The following is a 27,709-nucleotide window of genomic DNA, read 5'->3' on the forward strand; positions in this document are numbered from 1 at the left end:
AGGACAATTACTCATTACACACACCAATGCATTCCGGTATGGGAGGCACAATGGTGCAGCCAGTAGAGTTGTTGCCTCACCACATCCGAACCCAGGTTCAATGATGACCTCTGGTGCTGTGTGTGTGAACCCTACACATTCTCCCTATGACCACGATTTTCCTCCCACTTCTCCGGTTTCCTCCCACCTTCCAAAGATGTGCAGGTTTGTAGGTTAATTACCCTCTATAAATTGCCACTCATGTTAGGAAGTAATGTTTCTAATATACTTCCTTATGTTGTAGTGAGTAAATCCTCCCATCTATCTATATTTAAAACTCTGTGTGTGTCTGGCTGTGTGTGTTTCTGACTTGTGGCTGCCAGCCTTTGATTCGTTGCCACGCCAACACCCGACCCACAACCGCCCTGATTTTTTCCATTTCGGTAGACATTTCACTTTTCATTCCAAGTATCCACTCCTCATTAAATTTTGTCGTGTTTATGTACACATTTTTAATCAAATCCTTCCCCCCCCCCCCCCCCCCCACCACCCCACTCACTCATTTTGTCGCCTCCTGCTGGCCAGCAACCATAACGGCTGCTGGCGATCGCATCTCGCCTCAAAGACGCCATTTAAAAACAGCCGCACAGCTGATTCCTGTGCCACTTGAGTTGGAGGACCACGTCTCCCGTGGGGACTACGGGTAGGGAATGGCTGCGTTGGGGGAGCAGACCCAACGGGTCTGCACTTGGTCTAGTTTCCTATAAAATTATTCATCTGAGACTGGCCACCAAAGCACTTGTACAATTTGTTAGATTTTGGTGGGATATCTCAAAATCCCAGAGAGATTTCCTATATCCTTCAGTGCTTTGGATACAAGTTGATAACTGGTGAATCTAATGCTGTATATAAAAATAACTGCTGGAGGAACTCAGTGGATCAAGCAGCATCTATGGAGACAATAGTCAATGTTTCTTGATCCAAAATGTAATTCGTCCCTTTACAGATGCTGCCCGACCTCAGAGTTCCTCCGTCCATTTGTCATTTTGAATCAGATTCCAACATGTGCATCTCCAATAACATATCGAGTTCACCTGAGAGACTAAAGCTGAAAAGATACTCAGAAAACACCAGATTAAGAAAAATGGAAGACTTCTTCTTCCCCGCACTTCGCCCCCTCTCACTCCCATTTCTCCCTTTCCACCTCCTACATTCCTTCCTCTGGCTTCATATTTCACACATTCTCCATTCTCTCTCCTTACCTCACATATTTTGTCTTTTCATCTCTGGCCTTTGTCCAACTATCTGCCAATCAACCCCCCCTCCCTCCCCTTATCTGTACCCACCTATCACTTGCCAGGCTTTGTTCTACCCCCTAACTCCCTTCCAAATATCGGACCCCCCCCCTCCAGCTACAACCAGTGTGAAGAAGGGATCTAACCCGAAGCATCGCCTATCCTTGTTCTCCAGAGATGATGCTCATGGACTCACTGAGTTACTCCAGCACTGTCTTATCCCAAAAAATAACAGCAAGGACTAAGAGCGCGACTGTTGGCAATAGCAGATTTTAGTAAATTCACAGCTTATATCAAATGTTGAAACATTGAGCCCTGCTGGCTTAAATAAAATAATAACATGCACCATTAATAAGAGTTCATTTTCAGGGAAAGATCATCCCAATATATCACAAATTTGACAGGTTTAGCTGAATATAAAACAGATCCGTCATTAAAATAACAAGAGAATCGACTTGCGAAAAGCAAATTTTATTCCAAATGAAAAACATTGATAGAAGTTTGTTTTTTTTATTTTCATTCGAATAGTCTCAGTAAAGAACAATTTTTCAATTCTCAAAAAGTCTAGGAGGGTGCTTCAATGGGAAGAAAGGTTTGCTTTAATGAACAGTACACATTCCTTGAATAGAGGGAGGTCAATGCTTGGAGCAGGAGAACAAGAACCATCTCACATGCCCGTAGATCTCAGAGGCAGAAACACTGGGCGGCAAAGAAAGATGCCCGAAACGCCAGCATACACACGAAGGAGCCAACTAAGTCAACATGCAACAGACCTCCGAGAGGTGGTGGAGGGTCAGAATTTAAACAGAATAGTTGTCAACACATTGTGATCAGACCTTCCCTTTTCCAAAAGATAATTTGATGGAGGTCACCTGAAAATTGAATTTCTAAGTCACATTTTATCAATGGATTAAAAAAAAAAAAGATCTACTTGCAGAATTAAAATTATGACAAAGTTGCCTGGTTTTTGCATGCATTAGAAGTGATTGCCTTTCTTCTTTGGGGAGAAGATTGAAAGTTATTTCCCCCCCACTGTGAACAGAATAGTATATCAAATATTTAGGAAATCTGTGAATCCGTCCTGTTTGTTTGAATCATCAGGAACGTTGAAGCAAGCAACACAGCAGAGGCATCATTCCATAGATGGACAATTCCCTGTGCTTTTACACTATTTACTTTCTTTCCAAACAGAGCAGAACGTGCGTCGGTCGGTCGGTCGGTCTGTTAAATACATATTGTATAACCAGGAATGAGGTACCTCTATAAAACAGAGGATATTATTTCTCAGTGTAAACTCCCCTCATGCGATTCTACACAATCTCTGATTATTTTGTTGTTCCTATACCCCAGATGTATGTGGAGGAATATGGTAACATGTAACAATCAAAGTGACAATAGCAATCAGACATAGCAGCTCTGAAGAGGTGGAAATGGACAACTGGCACAGAGTAAACAACTTGGAGTAGAACACTATTTTGCTTTTTGGTATCTACATTTTGGTGGTGTCAGAAATATTCACTTCTTGTTTATTATTTTCCGAGCAGCCCTGGTGGCTTTGACAGCAAGTTCTTTCTTAGTAACTGCCTTAATCACACCTACAGCCACCGTCTGTCTCATGTCATGGACAGCAAAGCGACCAAGAGGTGGATATTCAGAAAAGCGCAACACACACAATGCTTTATTTGTAACCCTGGTTACAATGGCAGCATTTAGCACACTTGATAACTTTCCATAAAGTATCTAGTCTGCGTTGATGTTTATCCTTCACATCTCTCCACCCACTCACCTTCACTCGAGTCTAGGTCTCCCTCTTGGGTGTAGGGTCTAGAAGGAGACAAAGTGCTGGAGTAACTCTGCGAATCAGGTAACATCTCTAGATGACATGGATAGGCGACGTTCCAGGGGGATACCCTTCTTTAGACTGATGGAGGAGGGGGGAGAGAAAGCTGGATAAGAGATGGAGGCAGGACAAAGCCTGGCAAGTGATGGGTAGATGTCCTCCGGAGATGCTGTCTGGCCCACTGAGTTACTCCAGAACTGTGTGTTCGATGCAGGTTTTCAGCAACTACAATTCCTTGTGTCTCCACTGACAATGTGGAGTCTGTTCAAGGCTATTGCCTCTAGGTTTATCGATGTACATTATAAACTTGGTTTTACCCTCCATGGAATGCATCACCTGCCAACAATAACTGAACTAGTAAAATGCAAGATTCAAGCAACAATATCAATGAAGTGCTTCATCTGAGATGCGAACCTCCATTTCTTTTTTAAGGGATACAGCGTGGAAACAGGCTCATCGGTCCAACGAGTCCGTGCCGACCAACGATCACACCGTACACTAGCACTATCCTACACATTAGGGGAAATTTACATTTTACTGAAGCCAATTAACCTGCAAACCTGTACATCTTTGGAATATGGGAGGAAACCGGGGCACCCGGAGAAAACCCTTGCAGAGAACGAACAAATTCCATACAGACAGCACTCGTAGTCAGGATCGAACCTGGATCTCTGGCATTGTGAGGCACTCTAGCGCTGTGCCACGCTGCTGTGTTATTTTCTTCCACCAGTGCCTGAGTTTCTGAAGTGCAATACAGATCAGCCGCTATCTAACAGAACAGCAAACAGGTTATATTAGCAAACATTTGCCCTTTACCAATACTTTCCTATGTACCACCATTGAATTATTTTAAACAGTAATAATCATTTTACAGATTGAGCCAATTTGTCCAAGTTAACATGGTGTTCTCTACAATCAGGCAATAATATTTGACCAAAGATTATCAAGTGAAAAAGTTTAAATCTGTCGAGAAATAGAGTATAAGGTTTTACTGTGAAAACACTGCAATCAATATAAATCCCTCTTTTTATGCCCTGCCCAATCAGGTATCTGGAGTAAAAGTAATTGATCACTAAACATGACAACAAGGCAGTAATCTCATCAAGCAGGTCAGGTCAAATGATTGCCTTAATCTATCAGCAAATCCCACGCATGAACAAATAATGGTAAATGAGATCAAATGCTTCTAATCATGTTATGAGTTTTTGTACCATATACAGGTGGTGTTCATTGATACAGATTACTGAGTGGCTTTTGCACTGACAACGTTTTTCAGAGTTGTTATTGATAAGCAACATTACAAAATATGGCTAAACACTCAGACGAAGCAGGTTAATTTGGAACAGACACATTTCTGAAAAAGGCCAATGGCTCACTAATCATGGAATTTTAAGATGGTTTATTGAGAATAAAGGAAATCTTTGCTAAATATGGATTATAAAAAAAGCATTTGGAATTATATGCGACTCATGGCAAACTGAATGGATGTTCGTGATGTGCTGTAACATGGAGAGATGACAGGTTTGCGTGTGATCAGTGGACTGTGGGCACCAATGCTATGCTGCACCCCTTTTGTTACATTGGTACTTAGCCTTAATAAAGGTAGGTAAGCATTTTGAAATCTGCTAATATGAAATTGGGTAAAATCATGCCAAATGTTGTGTAAAGCTGGAACACCACATGCGGAATGTAAAGATCGCACTCAAAATTTGTAAGATAAAAAAAATGCATGAATCAGAAGTCCAGTGCGCCAATTTTACCACTCACTCTGATCACATTTGCTATTGTGAATAACTATTCCTGTCAGTGCTGCAGGTTTTGTATATTTTCCTCTCAGTGTACAATATTACAGGCATTAGGCAGGAAATGAAGCACATATCAATAACTACCGTGCAGCATCTCACCTTAGCTCAAGGTATTTAATACAGCTTTCCTTTATGCTTCAGATTCATTCTCTGTCAGTGAGCTAAATTATTATAAATGCCAATTCTTAGCAGATAGATCAATTGCATTACTAGTTTTAATCTTTGGTTTTAGTTTGTTGGCGGCAGTGGCGCAGCGGTACATTTGCTGCCTTACAGCGCTAGAGACCCAGGGTCAATCCTGGCTATGGGTGTTGTCTGCAATAAGTACGTTTTCCCTGTAACTGTGCTCCGGCTTCCTCCCACATTACAAAGTCATGCAGGTTAGTGAGTTAATTGCCTTCTGTAAACTGTCCCGAGTGTGTAGGATAGAACTAGTGTATGGGTGGACTCGGTGGGCCGAAGGGCCTGTTTCTACACTGCATTTCTAAACCTAAACTGCAACACTAGAACTAGACCAAGTTTGCAGGTGCAAAAAGAAATATTTTTTGCCCAAGTTACTACTGTTGATGAGGAATAGTCATTCTTGTCAGATTCTGTGCTCCTGTGGATTAATGGAAGGCAAGATTCTGCTCAAAAGTGATGCATTCCACACCCTTCTGGTCAACCAAACCAATACTCACCATCAGGGCTCACTTAAGACGCGTTCCAGGAGTCTAATGCAGCTGAATATGTACCTCAGGACATGCAAGTAGGACAGGCTTCATCCAAAATGGTTGTGACATGCGAGTAGAACAGGCTTCATCCAAAATGGTTGTACAGCCACAGAAAATCCCAGCCCTTAAAAGTTACTGAAAGGTTGTAAAAATAATCTTCATGCAGAAGAGTTTGTCTTTCAAAAGGTAACTAACCCATTCAACTCTCATTAAATTAGTGCTCTAAGAATTCTGTGTTAGAATGTTATTCAATACTTAGTTACAAGTTTAAAAAATCAAACCATTGTACTGGCTTGAATATAATATGGATTTGTACACATTCAAAACTGGCACCTTTCTGTTTTTTTTTGAGGTCTGAATATCGAGGTTTGTACAAGTAGTAAAAAAAATGAACTAGACCACACACTGAGCCAGCAATTAAGTTAAGGAAGGAAACAGCCCAAGTAGTGCATACGCAATGATAGCAGCCGGATTCAATGCAGCATCTAAACCACGATGATCCCAGGGATAATCATGGATCAAAGGTTGAACAGAACATGACCTGGGAACCAAATGTCAAGCTATGCAGTTCATTGTGACAGTGTGCTGAGGTGAGGGGAGTGGGTAAAATGGTGTTCACATTCTCCAGCCACACACTCTTGTGAGATTTATTTAAGGGACTTGCTTGATTAAATAGAACTGAAATTCTTCAACGTTAGTTACTTATTCAGGAATTTAGTTCTTCCTAAGTGGTCTCGGCAAACTGTGATTGATTGATACAGCATGTAAACAGGGCCTTTGGCCCACCGAGTCCTATTGACCATCGGCTTTGGGAAGCACACACACTTTGTTATGCATACAAACTACCTTGTGCCAACCGTTCACCTGAGAAACAAACCCGACCTTCAAGATAAGGTATCAAAACCCATCCAGTTATTTTTGCAAAAAAGAATGCTAACTTCAAATCACCAAGCATCCCGCACAGTAAAGCATGCAGAGTGTGAAGATCAAAGAAACGCAATGCCAGATAACTGATCTTCCAACGTCCACGATGGCCTACGTTTGGCTGAAGGGCAGCATGCAAGTCCTGGTGATATTCCATCAATTTAATACAGCAGGTGCACACTTTGTTGAAATAATGGCATCTCAAAACTGAGAAATACAAAAATAGTTTTTGACAAAGGTAAACCGAAATCCTCTTCTAACATTTCCTGATAATTCGTACCCCTTTGTCACCATTTTGCAGGCACCACATTCTTCTGTCCCTTCTGTCGCGGGAGAGCAAAAGCCAACAGGATTTCTGTACCAACTCAGTGTGATCCTGCCTTCAACTGCAGTTCCATTCTCAACAGAACAATCATGTGGGAATCAAGAGGTGTTGAGCCCCTCACTAGCATATTACACAAGGTGTCTCAGAAGAGCTAGTTCAGCACGGACTGCATCACAAACCCCGGGGCCACTCAGACAAACCAATGACTTGCTAAGTAAGAAAGGATTCAAGAATTTCTTTCTGTGACATTGGTAAATGTCTGTACCAGCTTTATGTATACTTACCAGCATTTCTGTTCAGACAATAATCAACTACATCTACCATTTATGTGGTCCAGTAAGAAAAACTCAAATTATTGTACGTTCAATTTATTGAAGGGTGCACCACATATTTATGGAAGGAAATATACACTAAACATAAAAAATGCCCTTAATCAAATATTTCTACACCTTTGGACTTGGGGATTTGTCAGCCTGAGATTTTTGGGTTATCATTGTGGTCAGGATTAAATGGCGACTTTAATCACTTCATTGTAACTCCTTACACCACATTGATTATAAAGTTCTTACGCTAAGGTCAACTTCATGATTCAGTGACTACTGATGCATCAATGGTGTAGGACAAAATTCTCAGTGAATCCAGTCATACATCAAATTGCCAACTTTTATTGTAGTTGATCATGACATCTCTCTCAAATACTGAATGAGTGCCAAGCTTTCAGTGAAGATCTGAGACACCTCAAATGCAATATTCAATCAATCTGCTCAACACTTCTCTGAAGGGAGCAGGCATGTCGAGGAGCGTTTTAGACTTGGAGTGGCAGTGGGTTTGCTGGTGGTGATGCAAACAATTGGTGGCACAATGTCTGGGCAGAGAAGCAAGGCTCGCACATGCCTGCCAATTCCTGAACACGCAACTGAGCTGAGTATCTTCAAGCGAGTCCTGATCTGAACAGTGGTGGAGGAGGGGAAAAAAACCCAAGATGGTAACAAAGGAACAAAAAAGAAACAAATTTTCACATCTTGTTTTTGGTAGTAGTCTCGACAAGTAACATAAACCACTGCCCATGTAGCAAGCACACTGTGAACCCGAGAAGGTTCAAATGGTTTTTAAAAAATGCATATATTTCAACTCAAGTAAATTACAAAACCACAACAAAGGGGGAGAGATATGGTAAGTGACATTTATGTAACAATTTGACATTTAGAGGAACAGCAGTTTTGTTCCAATGTCTGTTTGGTACTGCACAGAGTAGTAAACTGGAGATCTGCCATACAATTAAACTGTTAGAAATGCGCAAGTGCCTTTTGTACACCCCTATCCTACAGACCAACGCATTTCATCTGACTTGCGCATTGTTTCATACTGTGAAATGGTATTATACTGAAAACCCACTACAGATGCACAACTTTCCATCTTAGAAAACTATTGATTTGAAGCAACTTTGGTAGTCTATGTTCAACACAATTCAGGGAAGCTTTAAAGAAACCAGTTTTATATGAAACATTAAAACCTATCCAGATACTTTTCAAACACCCAGTGGTGAAACCATAGAAGCAATCAAAGCTTTACAACAGCCAAACATTTTCTTTTTAGGTTTTTGTTTGGCAAGAACTGGTCACCTACTTATATAAGTAACAAAGAAACACAGAATCTGCTCATTTCATCTTATCAAAAATTACATTTAGTATTTGTCTTTGTGGTTCAGTTTGATAATTCATAAATCAACATTTCTTTCCTGTTTTTGGAAGAAAATCAACCCAAGGTACAGAATGTGTGTTTTTTAAACCAAGAAGGCAGATAACAAAAAAAAAAAACAGAACATATGCCACACTTTTTCTCATCCCTGGCTGGGTGGTAATGTATCTCATCCGCTTAGTGGTTGCCCCCATTACGTGGAAAAAGGCAGAAAATGCAGTTTTGCTCATTTACTGCTATTTTGTTTTCTTCAGTGGGGAGTTTTTTTTGTGTTTATGGGTGTTTTTTCACTTTGTTTCCATCAAACTGAAAAGGCACTAAATAATATTGTGCCTATAAACCAGGATTCTCCAAGTCCAAACTGGTACCAAACAAGGAGACAAGTTGCTCTTCATAATTCACTATATTTCTCTTCATGATGTCCATACAAGGGCCTAACAACCTTTCAAATGCCTGGATATCCATCACTGCAAAGAAGAAAGCAATCATTTAAAACCTTTGTTCAACAGCAAGTTATTTTGCACATTAAAATGCAAGTGACATGTTTGAGGAAAAAGCTTCAAGAAAGGTTACTGCATTGCATTGAAATGAAATATTTTTCCAATGTGGTACTGAAATATCAGCCGAGTCTTTGTCAGATAATTATTTACACTAGAAAGTAACCGCACACATTTGGAGATTTTTTTAATTAGTCTTGCACCATGTTCTTAAGTGTGATTTTGTCTACAATTCACCAGTAGATCTTCAAACTAGTATCCGGAATCTAACTAGGTACTTTGGGCCAAGAACATTATGACGGCACAGCAGCACAGCCAGCAGACCTGCTGCCTTGTAGCTTTGGTGACCTAGGTTCAATCCTGCCCTCCAGTGCTGTGTGGAGTTTGCATGTGTGTTTCCTCGACATCATTTAGATACAAAATGGAAACAAGCCCTTCAGCCCACTGACCAGTGATCACCCCATATACTAGCACTATCCTACACACAAGGGACAATTTTTACAATTTACAGAAGCAAATTAACCTATAAACCTGTACATCTTTGGTGTCTGGGTGGAAACTGGAGGACCTGGAGAGAATGTACAAACTCCATACAGATATCACCTGTAGACAGGATTGAACGGGTGTCTCTGGCACTGTAAGGCAGCAACTCTACTACAGTGCCACTGTGCTGCCCTGCAGGTTGGTAGATTATTTGGTCACTGTAAATTGTCCCTACTGTGTTGAAAATGCCAAAGACCAGAGGGCATAGCTTGAATGTGAGGGGCAAAATTCAAAGAAGATGTGCGGGCCAAGTTCTTTTTACACAGAGTAGTGGTGGAGGCAGATATGATTGTGGCATTGCACAACCTTTAGATAGGCACATAGATATGCAGGGAATAGAGGGACGGATCACTTGCAGGCAGAGATTAGTTTAACTTGGCATCATGTTCAACTCAGACCTCGTGGGCCAAAAGGCCTGCTCCTGTGCTGTAATATTTAATGTTCCATGAGCAGTAGAATTGGGGGAGAAGGGAGGGGTTGATGGGAATGTGGGGAGAGTAATTTAAGCGTGATCTTGGTCAGCACACACTTGATCCATGATTCAATGACCATCTATGACTCCAGGATTAAGGTACATAAATTGGAAAATATTCAAATGCTAAACAAATAGAAAAGGCAGGTTTTGAGCACAGACATTTGCCTCAGCCCTGGCATTTCTAAAACATGAAATTCTTGCTGCTTTTGTGAATGAGATTAGAGGTCTCCGGAAGGTCATTTCAGACGGGGTGGGGGTAAAGAAGAATGTTATAATAACGGGAGAATAGAGGGAATACAGTATTTGGGGAATGAAGAGTCAGGAAGATAGATACAACTACAAGCACAAGTCTAAAAACTGTACTGCCTAAAGTGCCAACGGAGGGATATCCTTCTCAGAAATAGAGGGGAACTGAATTAGAAAGAAAAAAAGTTATATGGTCTGTGCAGGAACCTGATGTAGAAACACGAGGTAAATTTTCAAGTAACAGCACCCAAGGGGACTAAATTAAAAAATAGAACCACAAAGATGATCATCTCTGGAGCCACAAAAGATTGGCACAACAAAATAATCAAAGATCTGCTCTTTAGTACCTTTATCCCAGTGGCTCAAAGACAGAAATGGGATCAATTCATGGGTCATTGGCACTAGGATTCAGGATTGTGGGAACTATTAATAATAATAATAATAATAAATTTTATTTATGGGCGCCTTTCAAGAGTCTCAAGGACACCTTACAAAAATTTAGCAGGTAGAGGAAAAACATGTAAGGGGAATGAAATAAATAGTAGAGACATGACTAGTACACAAAGTAAAGACAGAATACAATTCAAAACACAATATGAGGCAATTAATGCACAGATGAAAAGGGAGGGGGACGTGGGGCTAAGGATAGGCAGAGGTGAAGAGATGGAATGGGGTTTATTGAACTCAATGTCCTAATCAAATGATGAACTGCAGATGGGGCTTTAAACTAAATAGTGCGAGGCAGGTTCAGTTGAATGGAGTTTGGGTAAAGAGTGGAATGGATGAGGTAATAAAGTGGGGTTGTGAAATGGGTAATAATTGCCTAAGTCTATTATGGAGGGACAGAACATATACAGGTGCACAACCTTTTATCCGAAATTCCAAATAACGAAAAGCTCCGAATAGCGAACATTTTTTCGGTCCTTGAAGACGTTCACCGAGGGCGGCCCGCAGAGGTGACAGCGGAACCTCCGGTCAGTCCTCGAAGAAAGGGGAACTAAATCCCCATTCATAAAAGAGAAGGTGAGGGTATATTGTGCGGGAGGGTTAATAATTGACAATCTGCTGCTGCCTGCCCGCTGAGTTAAAAAGTTCCCACTGTAGACTCACGATACACAGTGTATCATGAGTCTTGCATGGGAACTTTTTAACTCAGCGGGCAGGCAGCAGCAGATTGTCGCTCCCTTCAGTTTCACCCCACCTACACCCCCCTGCTTCCCGGCCATGTGTGTGACCCCTTCCCTCCCCTCTCCAGCTCCCCGCCCATTGCACCGGCACGGAGGCTTTGCACTGTCTTCACGTCCGCGATGCCAGCAGGTCAGTGCCAGTCACTGGAGACGTCAGGACCAACGGGACACCGACCCCCAGGCCCACTGCAAGCACGGAGATCCCAGAGACCCACAGCCAGCAGCAGTCCAGCCCCGTTCCAACTCCAGAGGAACACGCTCCCCGTAGGGACAGAAGCTGATGGTGTGCAAGGTACGTCATGTTCTTGGGGAGCGGATGAGGGGGCGCAGCTCGGGCTGTGACGTCTCCGGCCACCCCCTGTACAGGAGCTGAGACTGGGAACTGTCAGTTCTCACTCAGCTCCTGTCCAGGGGGGTGGCCGGAGACGTCAGGACCAACGGGACACCGACTGCAAGCACGGAGATCCCAGAGACTCACAGCCAGCAGCAACTCTAGCCCAGCCCCGTTCCAACTCCAGAGGAACCCGGGTTGCGGATGAGGGGCGCAGCTCGGGCTGTGAGCGAACTGCCACTTGTCAATGTAGCGGCCCATCGGGGAGCAGGTTCCTGTTGGTCCTGACACCCCCGGCCACCCCCCTGGACAGGAGCTGAGACTGGGAACTGTACCGCCCTTGCCCCCTCCCTCTGCAACTGCAAACAACCCCACTCTCCTACTCACCTGCAAGGGCGGTACAATTCCCAGTCTCAGCTCCTGTACAGGGGGGTGGCCGGAGACGTCAGGACCACCAGAAGCCGCTCCCCGATGGGCCGCTACGGCAACAAGTGGCAGTTCGCCCACAGCCCGAGCTGCGCTCCCTCATCGGGACACTGACCCCCAGGCCCACTGCAAGCACAGAGATCCCAGATCAGCAATTCCAGCCCAGCCCCGCTCCAACTCCAGAGGAACACGCTCCCCGTAGGGGCAGAAGCTGATGGTGTGCAAGGTACGTCTTGTTCTTGGGGTGGCGCAGCTCGGGCTGTGGGCGAACTGCCACTTGTCACCGTAGCGGCACATCGGGGAGCGGATTCCTCTGGAGTTGGAGGGGGAGGGGGGTATTGTGCTGTTTGATCGCCCCCTGCTATCCCAGGGACAGGGAGACACAGCGGATTTTGAGAATGGTGGGCAATTACTTCCAAAGTTCTGCCCACACAGTCAGTACACCTCTCCTACACTTGTCTCCCGCACTAAGATCATCTCGCAGAGAATGATCCCAGCCTAACCCTCCCTATTCTCTCCTATTCTGCAAGAAAAAACTACATTGAAGACTCAAACTCGCGATCGAGTAACTGCCGGGATCGAGGCGCAAACTCGCGACTTATGAGCCGAGCACTCTACCACTGAGCCAGCCGTTAAAATCTATGCTATAAATCTTCCATTCCGAAACCTGAAAAATTCCGAATTACGAAAAGTGTTTGGTCCCAAGGCTTTCGGATAAAAGGTTGTGCACATGTACCTCCAAATAGGATTGAAGTAGTAAAAAATTGTAAAAAGATAAAAACGAAGGAACTTTAACTGAAAGTATATAGCATGTTACAAGATAGACAAATAGACTGGACAAAGCAAATTAGCAATAACAGTGCAAGAACTGACTATGTTAAATAATTACCTAGGTAAAAGATAATTTCAGATCAGCATTTTGTAATGAGGAAGAGTTGGGGTTCAGAGGGACCTGCATGTTCTTTCACATTTGATGTGGAGATATAATAAGCAGTTAGGAAGGTAAAATGTAATGCTGGCCATTATCAAAAAGAGGGGTTAATATTTTATTACAATCATTTAGAATTCTGGTGAGATTTCATTTGGAATAGTTTGTATAGGTCTGGCCTTCCTACTCAAGGTATGATGTACTTGTGAGAAAGGGAGTGCAACAAAGGTACACCAGATAGTTTCCTGGTCTGGGGTTGGAAGGGATTGTCCATCGAGGATAGAATAAGCAGACAGGTTCTACAGTTTCTGGACTTTGAGAGAAGTAAGTTCATTGAAGCACACGAATTTGTTCTGGGTTGGAGTATTGTTGATGTTATAATGATATTTTCTTTTGTTGAGGTGTCAAAAGAGGGTTACAGTCTCAAAATGGTGGTATGGTCACTCAACACTGAGACAAGAAGTATCTTCACTCAAAGGCCAGTGATCATTGGAATTATCTATGCAAGAGAGCTGCGGACACTTTGTCACCAAGCACATTCAATTCGTTGAAATAAATTTTGATATTAGGGGAGTCAAGGGAAGTGGGTTAGAGCAGGAAAGTTGCATTTAGTGCAAGATCAGCCATGACATTGTGATGGATTCCAGTTTATACTTATGTTATGCTCAATTCAATTGTATACTTGCCTAAGCATTTAACGGGTCCAATTGCATATGCTGAAGCTGCTCTAGGTTTGTTGGTAACCAGTGCCAATTCCCCAAAATAATGGCCCTTGCTATATCTGGTAATTTCCACCTCTGCATTGTCCTCTTGGTCTGCCAGTGTCTAAGCAAAGAAAATACAAATGCTTGGTTTTAATGATAATGAACAGTACAGCATTGAATCAATTTCAATTCAGCAAGTTAAAAGAAAGCATTTAAATTATGGTGCTTCATCAGGGTTCTCCAAATTCAGCATACGGGGGCCTAAATTCACATTTTTCCCTGCTCCATGACTACTGAAATCACAACAAACACTTTTACAAAACTGATGTTCGAAGATACAGAAACTAAAAGGAAATTTTAATCACACCCTAAAATCACAATCCTATTAGTTGAAATTTAAACAGAAAATGGTGTTTCTATTTTATTTTTCTAGCATCTGCAGTTTTAAAAAAAAAAAGCCTATTGTTTGGAAACTGTTCATTGAAAATTTAGGAGTATCATCAATGCATTTGCCAATAAAAAGTATTTTAAATGTTAGGAGTTAACCTGTTTGGGAACAGCTCTGCCCAAGACCACAAGAAATTGCAGAGAGTACAGATCATCACAGAAACCAGACTTCCCACCATTGACTCCATGGACACTTTGCACTGCAGTCAATATAATCAAAGACTTGTTCCACCCCAGTAATTCCTCCTTCTCCCGGTTCCTGTCTGGCAGAGGCTGCAGAAGCTTGGAAATGCGCACCACCAGACTCAGTCTAAATCGCAACTTCAATCATTCCACTTTTTTTCCCCTGCTGCCACAATTTACCTAAAGTTGTTCAATCTTTCTATTAGCTTGCCATCTTAATTCTCCACTCCCGACTCCAAGTTCAAGGGAAGAATCTCATTGTTTGATTCAGTATTTTACAGCATTCTGTTCTGCGCAATTAGATTGATAAACTTAAATCATATCTGCTACTCCTTGACAGATTTTTGACCTCACATGCTGATAATGGTTCTGCCATTCACCTCTTAACTAATTTAACCTTTGTATAAACATCAATAATGTCATTTAATCACCCCTTCCCTTCAACTAAACAACCCTACCTCACTAATTTTCCCTGACACTCCAGTTGCTTAAAAAAATACAACTACATTGAAAGATTTACATCCCAAAATATTGCCTATTTCTTTCTTTAGACAGCAACATTTACAGCACTTAACTATTGTTATAGTTTCCGCATCAGTTCTATTTTGCTTCGGTTTGTGATCAGCTCATGCTTCCGTCAGTGAATCTCTTACCTTGCTCTTGATCATGATCTTCACTTCTCCTGATTGTACGATGTAGAAACAGTCTGCTTTATCTCCCTGCAGAACAACAGAGAAATATTTCAGATTTGAAAAGTGCAAGTTGAAAGCAACTTGCTTTGACATACATCCAAATCAATAATTTAATCAGTTTGACTTCCCCTATGTGTGCTAAGAATTACTTCCATCGGCATGTTGCGCTCATTATAAAACTAATTCTGTGAGCGTTTTTTCCTCCCACGGGGAAAACACTGGAGTGGCTTTTTATAGAAAAGTGCCTTGAAGAATCCAGGAGCTGGAGCTTGAAAAAATAATCTGGTTTTTTTTTAAAAGAAAGTTTTGGTGTGCAAAAAAAAATTGTAGGGGAGCTGGATAATGGAGTACTTTTGATTTTCAGTTCTTCAGGTACAGAGGGCATGATTAAGATCATGAAAAGTTGGAGCTAGGCTAAAGAGTAAAATTTGAGGGAATTCAAAGGAAATCCATTCCTAAAGGGAACAGACTCGAAGTCACAAAAATTGCCAGTCTGTGAGAGATTTTTCAGTGGTCAAGGGATCACATAATTGGAAAGGTGACAAGCAAACAAAGGACAAACGACAAAGGACATTTATTGTCACATACACCAATTGGTGCAGTGAAATTTGAGTTACCATGCAGCACACAAATAAGATAAACACAATACTACAGAATTTAACATAAAACATAAAAACATCTCCCCACAGCGGAATCAACATTTCCCACTGTGAGGGAAGGCAACAAAGTTCAGTCCTCTTCCGCACGTTCACCAGTGGTCGGTTCCTATTGAGGCCTCCGCAGTCGCCGCAACGGCGGCCCGATGTTTGGGGTCCTCGAACAGAAGAACACTCTCAGCAACCGCGGCTCCCGAAGTCCACAGGCCGAGCTGGGTGGAGATTCAACGCTGGCGACACCAGCAACGATCCCAGGCTCCGCGATGTTAAAGTCAGCGCCGCCCACGGCTGGAAGCTCAGCAGACCACAGCTCCACGGTGTTTAAGTTGGCAGACCCAGCATTCTGAAGCTCCAACACGGCGATCCCGGTAAGGCATCGTTCCACTCCGCGATGGAATCCAGTGCTGCGCCGCTGCTGAAGTTCTGGCCGGTCTCCGGCATGAAAGGCCGCGCCAATCCAGATGGTAGGCCGCAAGGAGGGGGCGAAGATGCAGCTCGGAGGAAAGATGCATCCTCGACCAGGTAGTGACTGAGAAAAACGGTTTCCCCCTTCCCCCCCCACATAAAAAATATTAAAAGACCTCCAAAAACAAACTTTAAGACAGACTAAAAATAGCTAAAAAGGATGAAAGGACAGACAGCTGCTGGCGAGGCTGCCACACTCGATGGCGCTACTACTCGGATTAGTAAACAGTAGTAAAATAAAGCACTGAAATGGCTCAAAGGAATACTTTTCCAAATATCACAGGTTCTCAAAAGGTGCCCATGCTACTGTGCTAAGTTTTCACAGGACAAGGGCTTAGTCCTTCAGCACACCAAAAGCAACTCTCTCTCAATTCCTACATAATAAATTGCCTGTGGAAAAGATAGACACAAAATGCTAGAGTAACTCAGCGGGTCAGGCAGCATCTCTGGAGAAAAGGAATAGGTGGACGTTTTGGGTTGAGACTTTTCTTCAGAAAGTTAGCTCGGCTTCATTTTGGTTCTGCTAGAGATAATGGTCAAAGTTTAAATATTGAACTGATAAATACGTTAGAGAGTTTGACATTCCTTTTTGGTTTGAAGGCCACTGCCATCGCCATGTTCAAATCCCTGTGTAGACCGCTTTCCGTTAGATTGGGGAAAGTTTGGTGCTTATGCTTTTCCCACCCATGCCTCATTAGTTAGGGTGCTTCGGAAAAATCGCAGACGGATTCAGTTTTGGTGGGCCGTGGCCCGGCCATTTCCCCTACTGATTCCGGCACCCTATGGTTTCCCATCTATCCAGGGTACTGACCACCCTATCAGGTTCAACCACCCATTGTTTTGCAGAGAAAATGTACGTAACCATCCAAACCTGGATCCAGCGTAATCAACAATGGACATAAGGCGCAAGGGAGAACAATTGGGAAACTGATGGATATGATTCAGTTTCCAATTTACTATATACTCCCTCGGCTCCCATCAATGACTACATTGTCACCTATAGACTCAATAAGGCTGAATGGTCTGAGTCTGCCCCTCTGACATGAACTTTTCCCTGTACATAAGCTGGTGACGTACGAGTGGCATCCTTAAGGTGAACAGGGACGATTTAAAAGGGACCCATAGGACAACTTTATTCCCCACACAGAAGGGGATGTGTACTTCAAATCTGGTGGGTGTTGATGGGAAGGTGGACTGCAAATGGGTGTTTGATGGTCAGCGCAGAATTAATAATAATAATAATAATAATTTTATTTATAGAGCACTTTAAAAACAAACATAGCTGCAACAAAGTGCTGTACATCACTAATCATTGACAAAAAAGTTAATACACACCAAAAATAACAATCAAAAGAAATAGTAGGAAAAGACATGTAAAATAAAGAAACATCAAAAACACCACAAACAGAAGCAAAGCCTCAGGCATGGTCAAAAGCCAGGGAGTACAAATGTGTTTTAACACTGGATTTGAAGATGGACAGTGAGGGGGCCTGTCTGATGTGCAACGGCAGGGTGTTCCAGAGTGCCGGAGCAGCAACAGAGAAGGCTCTATCCCCTCTGAGCCTCCGACTAGACCTCGGTACCTCCAGGAGCAGCTGACCTGGGGGACCGGGCAGGAGCGTATGGGTGGAGCAGCTCAGAGAGGTGCGAGCCCATCAGAGATTTAAAAACAAATAACAGTATCTTAAAATGAACTCGAAAGTGCACCGGGAGCCAGTGTAGGGAGGCCAGAATTGGCGATATGTGCTCCCTCTTTTGAGTCCCTGTTAAAAGGCGAGCAGCAGCATTCTGAACCAACTGGAGACGAGCCAGTGAAGAACGAGCAACACCAAAATAGAGCGCGTTACAGTAATCCAGCCTAGATGTAATAAAGGCATGGATTACTGTCTCAAAATGCTGCCGCTCGAGAATGGGCTTCACCTTCGCCAGCTTCCTTAGGTGAAAGAAGCTGGACTTAACCACCGCGCATATTTGGCGATCTAATTTAAAGTCACTGGTGGACCTGAGGGCATTTCTATGCTCATGCAGTCTCTCTCCAACTCCATGATATTGCTTGCATAAGCACACATATTCCCACACTCCAAAGACATGCAGGTATGTAGATTAATTGGCTTAGGTAAAATTGTAAATTGTCCAAAGTGTGTAGGATAGTATTAGTGTACGGGGTGATCACTGGTCATCGCGGACTCAGTGGGTCGAAGGGCCTGCTTCCACACTGTATCTTTAAAGCAAAGTCCAAAGTAAAGAAAATGTTATTACAAGTTTTTACGTAATTGTTAAAATGAAAAAGAAATGTCATTAAGGTTGTACATCTCATGAAGTCGACTTCTTACCTGCCTAATGATAAGTTCATTGTCTTGATATGATCGCTCTCCTATTACATCAACGATCTTCATTCTCTCTGCAAGCTGAAACCGTAATTAGATATTAAAGGGAACGTTGGAAATATTTGATGACTTTAGTGTAGTTCAATAAACACCAATTCATATAAATCAATGTCAGCATGCTTAAGGAAAATCCCAAGCATTTTATTTTGGTATATTAACAGCTAGAGGGTAATAAGAGAAGGAATTGGACTCATTAAGGACAAAAATGACAATCTGTGGAGGGACTTGTACCTATTCTAGAAAACTAGGCCTTGATAGTGCAAGCCAAAGAATGCAGTGCAACCTCAGTAGTGTAAAACTTTACTTTTAGCTATCAGCAGAAACCCAAATCAATTATCTTCAAGATGACCATAAAAATGAACCAAAAACAATACCAGCCCACAACTTCAATCACTTCCAAATGAATTCTCATTTCTTGCCTTAAATGAACTTAAAAGGGCACAGATGGGAATTCAACCTGAAACAAAATCAGGCCGTGTTGCCAATTTGCTCATCATTTGCTCATACAGCCAACATGAAATTCCACCTGATAACACCAATATGTTTCAGAGTGTTATAATAATAATAATAATAAATTTTATTTGTTGGGCGCCTTTCAGACATCTCAAGGACACCTTACATAGATTAACAGGAATATAAAAATATAATCAGAGTAAAATAAATAATAAAGACATCACAGAGACACAAACTAAAAACAGAATTCAGTCCAAAAACAGAAAATCAAAAACACAATGTGAAGAGAGAGCAGCGGCAGCCACAGCGCGCTAGCGTCCACTCTCCCTTCATGGCAGCCATCTTGGACAAAGACTAACAGGATTACGTAGAGACAGAAAATCATCCCCCCACAATGGATACCACTGTGGGGGAAGGCACAATGTCAAGTCCCCAACCCCAAGTTCACCCAAAGTCAGGCCTGCCACCGCAGTTGCCTCTACGGAGGCCCGATGTTCCTGGCCATTCTCACCGGGTGGTCTTGCCCCGGCATCGGGAGAGTCCTCTCAGTGGCTGGGCCACCTGGAACGGCCGCTTCCAAGCTGTAGACCGCGGCTTCCGGAGCCGACAAGGCCGCGCCGGTTTGGAGCTCCCAGGCTCCCGATGTTGAAATCGGCGCCGCCCGCTCCGCTCTGCAGACCCGCAGCCCGGAGGTGTTGCTCTCGGTGGTCCAGCTCACCGGAGCTCCAGCGCGTCGCTCCAGCGCGGCGACCCAGGCAGGGCATCGCCCGCTCCGCTCCACGATAGCGCTCCAGCGCTGTGCCGCCACCGAGGCCGAGGTGCTGGGCAGTCCTCGCCAGGAAACGGCGCTCCAAGCACGCTGGTAGGCCGCGTCGACGGGCAGCCCGGAGAAAAAGCTGCCTCACCGACCAGGTAGGGACCTAGAAATAAAATTGCCCCCTACCCCCCACATTAAAAAGTCCATCTCTCCAAACGGACGAGACAGGACTAACTGAAAAACTTTTAAAAAAGGGAGTTTAACGGACGGCTGCTGGTTAGCAGCCGTTCCTCCAAGATGGATCCTCTTGCCAACTAAATCTTCTTTGTTCTCTAATTGGTACAGTGCTAGAGTTGCTGCCTTACAGCACCAGAGACTCTGGTTTGATCCAGATCTATGGGTGATGTCTGTATGGAATTTGTACATTCTCCCTGTGACCGCATGGGTTTTCTCCGAGTGCTCCGTTTTCCTACACAGCAGAAACAGCTTACAATTTATACCGAAGCCAATTAACTATACAAATCTGTAGGTCGTCCAAAGCCATACAAATTTGTATGTTAATTGGCTTCGGTAAAAATTGTAAATTGTCCCTGGTGTGTAGGATAATGCTAGTGTACAGGGTGTACACGAAAACAACTATACCTCCAGTAGGTATGTTACAAAACCTACCTGAATCGTCATTGGGAAGCTGCCCTCAGCCATGTCCGCGATTTTGGCGCTGTTTGGAGGGGGCGGGTTTAAAACGCGATTTTTACTAGGCTGTACTAATCGCAGATGTTCAGCCTAGTAAATCATTAACGAAAAATCGCTGCAAGACCCGGTCGCAAAAGGTATTATTAGTTTTATAGGCCTCGATAATATAGTTCTAATAGTTTTAAAATTACTGTCCTATTCCGCAACCTCTCGCAGCCCCAGGGTTTTATAAAGCAAACAATTAAAGTTATGTACCTTATTTTTACATTAAATGGGGCATATATATAACCCTGTATATCAAGTTATCTATAGCGAGTAGTTCATTTTGGGCTTTTTATATCCCGCAGTATTTTTCTCGGCATTTGAGGGCACTAATCCAGCGCGATGTCAACATTCTAAACCAGCGCGTTCCACAGGAACCCACTAGAAAGCCGATTTAAATGGGCATTTATTTACAGCAATTGAACACTAAATTCCTTCCATTTGGCCTATAAATTAATGTAAATTAGATATAAAAATCATGTTATATTGTGAATTATTTGTGAATAATCTTTGGACACTTAGGCTATTTAAAAATGTTAATCTTTCCTTAAGAAATGGGTTTTTTGACTATCCAAGATCACAGCTTTTTTGTAATGTCCATTGAAAATCAATAGGGAACAAGATGCTAATTTCCGAGTATGAAAATGGCCATAACGTTTTTAATACTTGAGATATGAAAGTGAAATTGGTGTCAAATTAAACTTATTGTTATGCTTTATCTGATGGGATAAATTGCAGACTTGATTTTTAAAATCTCAAAATTTTGTAACATTGCTACCTCCAGTGATTTCAACAGAGGAACTGATTCAATGAATATTTCATACGCCTTCCTCTTCTTTGCATTGTTTTTCACAATTATTCTCCGAAATGTAACACGGTCCTGCAAAGAAGAAAAAGGAAAATTAACCAATAGAAATCTTAACCAAGGGAACACATTTTTGGAAAGTATAGAATTCTTCAGGTTACAGCCCCCACACATCTCAAATAACTCGTTTTTATTTTGTCCTGGCACATCCAAAAAAAACTCCAATAAAATTATGTATGTGGTGCAGGCTGAGAGATACTATTGTTTCGTCTTCTCCAGCTTTTGTAAGTATTAAAATCTTAGTCCTAAGGGTTGCCATCTAGACTGCTTCTGGTGGTTTTTGAGTGGGCAGGGCATAAAATTAAAAACAAAGAATTGTGTGTAAAATTAAAACAAAAATTCAAATACGTTCAACAAAATAGTTAGCAGGATTAGCAATATGGAAGTAGGCCATTCAATTTGCCTGGCTTTTTAGACCATTCAATTGGACTAAGGTTGTTCATGCACCTGACCCTCATTCTGGCCTCACTGAAATATAGTGCATTCAGTTTGCAACTTTGTTCTCCGCATTTCCACAAGGCCTTTCCTTCCCCTATGGTTACAAATACACTGCACAGACGCCAAATATCACTAACTCAACACACTCCTTCACCCTCAGCACTGTCCACAAATTCAATCAAAAACACTGCAAATGAGACACACTTCAGGATTCTACTTACAATCATTGCCTCCCAATTCTAGCAACAGAATTCAAGGAATACTATCATATGCAGTTAAACCCATGTACAGTCAAATTGAAAGTACAAGATTGCCCCTTTGTTAGACAACAATGACTGTAGCCTGTTACATCTACTGTATCCGCTGTTCAAGATGTGGACTCTTATACATCGGCGAGACCAAACGTACCCAGGGCGATCGTTTCGCTGAACACCTTCGCTCAGTCCACCTGGACCTACCTGATCTCCCGGTTGCTAAACACTTTAATTCCCATTCCCACGCTGACCTTTCTCACCTAGCTACAGCTAACAATGACCTGTTTCCTTTTATCATTTTTACTTGTTTGCATATCTTTCATTCATCTATCTATCTTATCATCTTATAAATAATTAAAACTCCCATCCATCCATCTGCGTGTATGTGATCCCGGAACTACGCCAAAACGGTACTTGATAGTGCTTTTCTTTTTGCACCATCTTACTCACCATTGTCCTGTGGTGGTTTGTGTCAAGTTTCGTTCAGATTAATGTTATATTTCACAAGTTATTCACATTTTTTAATTGGGGGGAAAAAAACAAATTTGAGAAATAAATCTTCCCTCTGCAGGTAAAAATGCACAATGGGATTGTAACCCTACCAGCTACAATGCTGCAATCCCGGGAGACTCAGTCGTGCAATGTTGCAATCCCTTTTTTATATTCCTGGTTCAGGCACAGTCAACTGGGAGAGTTGGAGTGTAGTAGCTCTGGCACAATGGTGTTGAATGCATAATGAGCTAAAATCCATAAACACAATCCTTGCATAGGTCCTCTGGTGGTCAAGGTGCTGGAGGATGAAGTGCAGGCCTAGGTTGACTGCATAATCCATTGATCTATTGGCCTGGTATGCAAACTGCAGGATATCCAGCAGGGGGTTTGTGGTATTGTTCAGGTCTGCCGGCATGTTTTTCAAGGTTTTTCATGATTACAGAGGTCAGTGCAACATGCCTGTATTCATTAAGACTAGTAATCCTTGGCTTCTTGGGTACAGGAACAATAGTGGAAGCTTTGAAGCAGGCAGGATCAGTGCAGGTTTGCAGGAACTGGTTGAAAATGTCTGTGTAGACTGGTGCCAGAGCTTGAGGGTAGAGTGGGAAACTGTCCGCTCCTAGAGATTTCTGGCTTTTCTTTCTCCCAAATAGCTTTTCCACCTCCTCAATTTCTATTGTTAGTGATGGAAAAGTGGCCAGACTGATGTTGGACAGCAAGGAGTGGGCGGGTAGTGGAGGAGGGCCCAGTCTTTGCAAAGAAGGTATGTAAGAAGGTATGAAGTGGTGATTGGGGAAGAGTGAGGTGGAGGAGTGAGGGGGGAGGGAGTACCGGGGTTAAGTTTCTGTCTATCAAACCTGCAGGAGAACTTGTTCAGGTCGTTGGTCAGCTGACGATTGTCCAAGGTTTTCCTCTTGCAGCTGATGATTTCTTGCAAGCCCTTCCACACTGAAGATGAGTCAATGGCTGAGAACTTGCTCTTCAACTTCCCAGAGTACCTTTCTTTGGCAGCTCCAATTCCTCTTCTCATGTTCTACTTGGCCTGCCTGTAGAGGTCTGCATCCCCGCTCCTGTAGGCCTTATCTTTAGAGTGGCACTATCCGCTGTACACCAGGGCTTGTAGTTGTTGTTGAACCTGATCTGGGTCCCAGTGGGAATGCAACTGTCCTCACAAACGCTGACATATGATGTCACAGTGTCCGTATATTCATCGAGGCTTGTGGTTGCTTCCCTGAACACATTCCAATCAGTGCAGTCAAGGCAAAAACTGTAGATTTTTTATTCCTTTTCATCACGAGCCTTTGTCACGGACTCCACCAATGTCACCTGTCCATTTGGCCCACTACCGTCTGCATGAAAAAGTTACCCCTCAGGTTTCTATCAAATCTTCCCCCTTGACATTAAATCTTTGTCCTCTGGTTCTTGATTCTCCCGCTCTCGGTAAAAGACTCTGTGCATTTACCCTATCTATTTCCTTCATGATCTTATTCATCTCTATAAGAACACCTTCCACCCTCCTCACTCCAAGTCAAGTCAAGTCAAGTTTATTTGTCACATACACATACGAGATATGCAGTGAAATGAAAGTGGCAATGCTCGCGGACTTTTGTGCAAAAGACAAACAACTCGGAATCATCCCAGCCTGCTTAACCTCTCCCTACAGCTCAGGTCCCCAAGTCCAGGCAACATCCTTGTAAATCTTCTGTAACTGTAATTAATTTATAAGCCAAGTATGTAAAAACATACAAAGAATTTGATTTTCCATAGTCCTACCAAAAAAGCAACAAGGCACATAACTATATAAAAAAATATATAAAGATCCACCACAGCACACTGATGGAAGGCCATAACATATTATCTTCTTCCATCCTTTTCTCCCATGGTTAGGGCAGTCGAAACAAACGCAGTCGTGGAGATCGGAGCTCCTGCAGCCGGCAATCAAAGCTCCTGCAGTCAGGGCGATCACAGCTCCTGCAGTTGGAGCTCCCGAAGTCGATCCCTAACTAAGGGAACGCGAGCTCCACGATGTTAAGTCCGCATGCTCCCGTGGTTGGAGCTCCGGAAGTCGATCCCCAGCAAATGGACCACCAGCTCCACGATGTTAGGCCGCAGTGCGGACGGATATACAATACAGAAAAAGTCGCATCTCCATCGCGGTAAGAGATTTTAAGTTTCCCCCACATAATATACAAGACTAAAGATACACTTAACAACATACATTTAATAACAGACCAAAAACAACAAAAGAAAAGGACGAGACAGACTGTTGACGAGGTTGCCATCGTACGGACTCACCCGGTGGTAATGGGTGCACTCTTTCCAGCTTAATACCATCTTTCCAATAGTAGTGTTCACGGATAATCCAAATGCGGTCACACCAACATCTGTACAACTGTGACATAACATTTCAACTTCTATACTAAATACCCTGACTGATGATGTAACTTTCAAGGAACTATGTACCTGCACTCTAAGATCCCACTGCTCTACAACACTCCCAGGGGCTCTGCCATTCAACTAATTGTAAAATTATTTTAGAATGCCAGTAGATCACAACAAACAATTTGATTGAATATAACATTCAATCACTGCAAAATGATCTGGTTTGATAAGTCTTGTGCAATGCAGTAACAGGTTTATGATATTAAAATGGCAAAGCCTCAGATACAGCACGAGCAAAACTACATGAAATCCACCGTTGTAAAGCTAGAGCAGCTTCATGTGCAACAAAAAAAAAAAAACTACCAGGGTGGGAAAATCAAGAACGAGAGGCTTAGGTTTAAGATGTGAGGGGAAGATTTAATAGGAATCTGTAGAGCGTGGTGGCGGGTATAAGGAATAAACTGCGGGTATATGGTATATGGAATAAACTGCAGAGGAAGTAGTTAAGAAGATTAAACGCAGGCAAATGGCACAAGCTTAGATGGGCATCTTGGTCAGCATGGACAAATTATGCTGAAAGGTTTGTTTCATGTTGTATAAGTCTTAATTTAAATTATAATTATTTTACATAATCTACAAATGGTAGATTTAAATATCCATATATGTATTATTGAAAGTCTCGTCTTGTGTGTGTGTATGTGTGTGTTTTTGTATCTTCGCCAAAACTTTATGCGGTAGCGCTTACGTTTTTATATATTCTGACTCACATTTTTCCCCTCCACACAGTAATCAGGTTCATGAAAGATTTAATCCCATGTCACAAGTTATTGACAATTCAAGTTTTGAAAAAAAGGCAAAAAACAGTTCTCACATAGCCTTTTTCCGGGACTTTCCACTGATGATGTCACAATGCCACTCTCAGCACACAAATCACAATGGGCTCTCAAGCTGCCGAGTGCCACAATGACATCACAATGGGACGTTGCCAACGGTAACCGCAGCTTCTCACAGACAACCTTTTTTTCCAGGAGCTTCCAGTGATAATGATAATCAAAATGGGCTCCCGCGCCCCTCCCCTTTTCCTCCAGGTTATTCACACCCCCACCCCCGGGTTATTCATGATTAAAGAGAAAAAAAAAGCCAAAACCACCTTTTAAAACACCAGCTTCCAGTGACGTCACAATGCTCCCACAACGACGTCAGGGGCAGGGCCTAATTTTAAAAACAGCGTAATCAGCTCCCCAATGCACACAGTTGGGGGAGCAGTCAGACCCAACGGGTCTGCACTCAGTCTAGTATATTACTAAGTCTATTACTAAGTCTATATCTATCTATCTTTAAAACTCTGTGCCTGACGACTGGCTGCCTTTCTGCCTTTTGATTCATGCCCAATACTCGCAGATGTCCAATCGGAACGGCCGATGCTCGCAGAATGTCCAATCGGAATGGATCCTTTTACTTTCTTCCTTTGATTCACTGCCACGCCAAATCCAGACGCTCAATCTCCCAGGTCTTTTCCATTTCGGTGGAGATTTCGCTTTTCTTTCTAAGTATCCGCTCCTCATTACATTTCGTCGCCTTTAAGTACACGTTTTTAATCAAATCCTTCTACCCCCCCCCCCCCCCCCCACTCACTCATTTTGTCGCCTCCTGCTGGCCAGCGACCATAACGGCTGCTGGCGCCCGCATTTCAACCTCAAGAGACGCCATTTAATTTGGCCTTTCAAGAACGGCTTCAGTTCGAGGACCACGTCTCCAGTGGGGGCTCCAGGTAAGAAACGGCTGGGGGGTTATTCTTTTCAAACTGTGTGTGCATGGGTGGTTGGTGTGTGTGATGCCGCCGCCGCCCCCCCCCCCAATCGCGCGTTGGCAAAACGGACGCGACTTCGCCTACTTCAAGAGACGCTATTTTAAAACGGCCGGGACCCGACTTCGACGACTACGTCTCCCGTGGGGGATGCGGGTAGGGAACGGCTACAGGTAGGGAACGGCTGCGTTGGGGGAGCAGACCCAACGGGTCTGCCATTGGTCTAGTATATTACTAAAACTCTCATCTAGTTTGTTTCTATGTCTGTCTGTCTCTGCGGTGTGATCCTGAATTTACGGCAAAACGGTACATGTTGGTACTACAATTTTGGCCCACCTTAATCAGCATTGTCCTGGTGTGTGGTGTATCAAGTTTTGTTCAGATTGATGGTATATCTTCCATGTTATTCACATTTTAAACTTTACAATAACCAATTTGACAAAAAATCTCTTCCATCTGCACAGGCAGTTTGTAGCGTATGACGTCACAATGGGATCTCATTTACATAAACTGCCCGTCTGCAGTGTTCCATCTCACAATGACATCACAATGGGACCTCATTTACATTTTAAAAAACTGTTTTAAGAAACACACTAGCTTCCACCTCACAATAATGTCAAGGGGGGTAGGGAGGGGAGGGGTTACGGAGCGAAGGAGTGACTGAGGGTAAGGGAAATTAGAGAGAGGGAGATGTGAGGGAGCGAGTGGGGAGGGGAGGAGAGGGGAAAGATGATGGAGAGTGAATAGGAGGAGAGGTATTGCAGGGGATGAGGGAGAATG

At 43.0% G+C, this 27,709-nt stretch overlaps 1 protein-coding gene across 1 annotated transcript in view; it reads right to left on the minus strand.

The window, feature by feature from the left end:
* Nucleotides 1-1,528: 1,528 nt before the first annotated feature.
* The window catches only part of prkar2aa (protein kinase, cAMP-dependent, regulatory, type II, alpha A), a 192,673-nt gene continuing 166,492 nt past the window's right edge, over nt 1,529-27,709 (minus strand). The window contains exons 13-17 of the mRNA XM_055648002.1: nt 21,470-21,571; nt 18,693-18,767; nt 15,200-15,265; nt 13,899-14,037; nt 1,529-9,046 (exon numbers count right to left, since the gene is read on the minus strand). Coding sequence (XP_055503977.1) covers nt 8,913-9,046; nt 13,899-14,037; nt 15,200-15,265; nt 18,693-18,767; nt 21,470-21,571 — 516 coding nt within the window. The 3' untranslated portion in view covers nt 1,529-8,912. The remainder of the gene's footprint in view (nt 9,047-13,898; nt 14,038-15,199; nt 15,266-18,692; nt 18,768-21,469; nt 21,572-27,709) is intronic.

This window comes from Leucoraja erinacea, chromosome 16, assembly GCF_028641065.1.
Source record: "Leucoraja erinacea ecotype New England chromosome 16, Leri_hhj_1, whole genome shotgun sequence".
Classification (NCBI taxonomy): domain Eukaryota; kingdom Metazoa; phylum Chordata; class Chondrichthyes; order Rajiformes; family Rajidae; genus Leucoraja; species Leucoraja erinaceus.